The 3394-nt window shown below is 38.7% G+C and overlaps 1 protein-coding gene across 1 annotated transcript; it reads left to right on the plus strand.

The window, feature by feature from the left end:
* Nucleotides 1–927: 927 nt before the first annotated feature.
* LOC110151934 (olfactory receptor 8B3-like) lies at nucleotides 928–2737 on the plus strand. Its single transcript, XM_020915404.2, has 2 exons — nucleotides 928–941; nucleotides 1747–2737. Exons 1-2 carry the CDS (start codon nucleotides 928–930, stop codon nucleotides 2735–2737), a joined length of 1005 nt encoding a protein of 334 aa, XP_020771063.2.
* Nucleotides 2738–3394: the final 657 nt, after the last annotated feature.

Below are 3394 nucleotides of genomic sequence, written 5' to 3' on the forward strand. Positions count from 1 at the left end.
AGGAAGGAGATTCTAGGGCTTGCTCTTCTGCCATCTTGCTGATGGGAAATGGTCATTAATTTTGGCTGTTCCTTGGAGGATAAGCAATCCCTATAGCAAGGGAAAAGCTTGAGTTAAATATTGAGTCTATAAGGAACTAAAGAAAGATTGTATATACAATCCCCTTAGTTCCCTATTACACATAGAAATTGTTCCCTGGGGAATAGATGGAACAAGATGCTGCCATATCTATATCTGAGTATGTTATATCATTACACTTACATTAAAACCTCTGTAAATTCCTATGTGGCCAAAGTGATAATAGCAACCATTTATTTTTTCTGCTGCTGGATAGGACTGAAATCATAATCAAAACTGTGACCTCTAATTCTGAAAGAATTCTAGGGCATATAAAAGTTAATTACAGATGGTGATTTCTTAAAATCAATGAACCAAATCCTCAGAAACTGAAATTGCCTTTCCAGGACCAAAGGGTAAAAACAAGAAGAAAGCCCTGAGATATTCTGCCTTAAGAGGGTGAGTTTCTGAATCCCATTTATATTCATGTTTTCCTTGTTCAAGAGGGAGACTGAGAACCTAAGATGACAGTTCATTTCCTATTTGTGCAGTCCTGAGATTCAACTGAATCTTGCAGAGAAATCTGTTTGAGGGAAGAGTAGGGAATGTTCAGAATCATTTACAGATACAAGAGATGCAGTTCCTTAGTAAGTTTCTTCTCCGTGGATGGAACACTTTTTCTTCAACTTTTATAACTTTTCTTGTATGGTATATGGAAGGACTGAGGCTGAAATTGAAACTCCAATATTTTGGCCATCTGATGCGAAGAACTGACTCACTGAAAAAGATCCTGATGCTTGGAAAGATTGAAGGTGGAGAAGGTGAAGACAGAGGATGAGATGGTTGGATGGCATCACTGAATTGATGGACATGAGTTTGAGTAGGTTCCGGGAGTTGGTGATGGACAGGGAGGCTTGGCATGCTGCAGTCCATGGGGTCACAAAGAGTCAGACATGACTGAGTGACTGAACTGATATGGAGTAACTTAAGCTGTCCTAGACTTTATTTCCTCTTACCTTGTTTGTTTGTTTTTTTTAATAAATTGGAAGCAATATTCTTGGTTCCTACCCTGTATAGTCTTATGTGCACTAGAGGCAAAAACCAGGCTTTTGGGGTTGCTGCCAAAAGAAGAGGAGAGGTGAGGAGAGGATCCAAGTGAATGAAATAATGGTGAGATGAGAAAAGGGAAACTGTCCTCGTTCACACTTCTTTTCCATTGTTGTTCAGTTGCTCAGTCATTTCTGACTCTTTGCAACCCTATGGACTGTAGCCTCCTGATTCCTCTGTCCATAGGATTCTCCAGGCATGAATACTGGAGTAGATTGCCATTCCCTTCTCCAGGGGATCTTCCTGACCCATGGGTCACACCTGCCTTGTCTGTGTCTCGCAGATCGATTCTTTACCCCTGAGCCACCATTATTCCTTTGGATAAAAGGCTATATTTTGGTGCTTTGCAAAGCATCAAATATGCTTTGTGTGCTTTACAAATGCTTTAGTTTGTAAAATGTTTATAAGGGAAATTTATGTCACTCATTTCCATGGTAATGATAAGTAAATTCTATGGATCCAGTTTGGGCTATTCGCAGTCATTCCCAGTGCATACATCACTTTATATGAGGAGATGTGAGAAATACTCTTTTTTCTCTATGTAACCCTTCTCCCCTGTTTTCACAGATCCCCTTAGAGAAGAATGGCTCCAGGGAATGACTCTTTCATGACTCAGTTCATTTTAGTAGGATTAACAGACCAATCAGTTCTTCAGCTCCCCCTCTTTTTCCTGTTTCTAGTAATGTATGTGGTCACCGTGATGGGAAATTTGAGCTTGATCATCCTAATTGGGCTGAGTTCACACCTACACACACCTATGTACTTTTTCCTGTTTAATTTGTCCTTAATAGATCTCTGTTATTCTTCTGTTTTTACACCTAAAATGCTGATCAACATCATATCAAAGAAGATTATCTCCTACATGGGGTGCATGACTCAGCTTTACTTCTTCATTTTTTTTGGTATTTCTGAATGCTATGTGCTGACATCAATGGCCTATGACCGCTATGTGGCCATCTGTAGCCCACTCTTGTATAATGCTGCCATGTCCCCTAAAGTGTGTTCCAGCCTTATGCTCATTTCCTACTTGATGGCCTTTCTGGATGCCATGACCCTTATTGGAGGCATGTTGAGACTGACCTTCTGTGATGCAAACACTATCAACCATTATTTGTGTGACACCTACCCTCTGCTCCAGCTCTCCTGCACGAGTACCTACATCCTTGAGCTGGAAATAATCATCGTGTCAGGAATCAACATCATTCTTCCCAGTCTCACCATCTTTGTCTCTTATGGCCTCATCCTCTCCAACATCCTTCACATCAGCTCCAGAGAGGGCAGGTCTAAAGCCTTCAGCACCTGCAGTTCCCACATCATTGCTGTTTCTCTGTTCTTTGGATCTAGTGCATTTGTGTATCTCAAGCCATCTTCTATGCCCATGAATAAGGGAAAATTCTCTTCTGTCTTCTACACCAACGTGGTTCCCATGATGAATCCCTTAATTTACAGCTTAAGAAACAAAGATGTTAAACTTGCTCTGAGAAAAGTCCTGAGGATGGTGAAGTTTAGATCAGAGACATTATCTGTCTGTGCATATAGTTTTAGGAGAAGGAGATTCTGTGTGTTTATTTAAATATTTATAGTTAGAATCTTATTTATCTCTTTTTTAAATAACATGATTTAAATAATATTTGAGGCTTCCCCCAATAATTTATCTCTGGTTTTTCTGTTACTTCATTTTTCTGAATCGTTTGCATGAGATCTCCTGCAGGTTTTCTTCTTACTAGTAATTTTAAATTAAAAATGTAGCATCTCTGTTATTTTTATTGTCATTTCATACTTTGAGTTTTTACTGAAAAGGAAAATGGCCCCCAAGTGATCAAATTTGAGACCCCTCTGATATAATGACAGACCAGTGATGAAAATCAGCTAGATAAGACTAAAGTAACATTGTTTCACTGGAGTTGTGCTTATCGGCCACTTGCTGTTAGAAACATGCATCAGATATTCTGTTTCTACTCCCATCTTTCCATTCTCTAATCTGGAAGGCTATGTCTCCTTTAAATGTCAGAGATTGAAGTTTCCAAAAGGCTTTATCTGTAATTTATTTTGTATCTGGTAAATATTTTACATCAAACTTCTTTGGGCTGAGATTTTCTCTTTACCTTTGCACAATGAACTCAGCAGATCATCTAAATATATTTATTTCATTGATGGTAAAATGAAGCTCTGAATGGTTAATTATTAAATGTCACAGGTTCATAAAGAAAAAAATCTAGACTAAACTGTT

This window comes from Odocoileus virginianus, unplaced genomic scaffold (genome assembly GCF_023699985.2).
Source record: "Odocoileus virginianus isolate 20LAN1187 ecotype Illinois unplaced genomic scaffold, Ovbor_1.2 Unplaced_Scaffold_19, whole genome shotgun sequence".
NCBI lineage: Eukaryota > Metazoa > Chordata > Mammalia > Artiodactyla > Cervidae > Odocoileus > Odocoileus virginianus.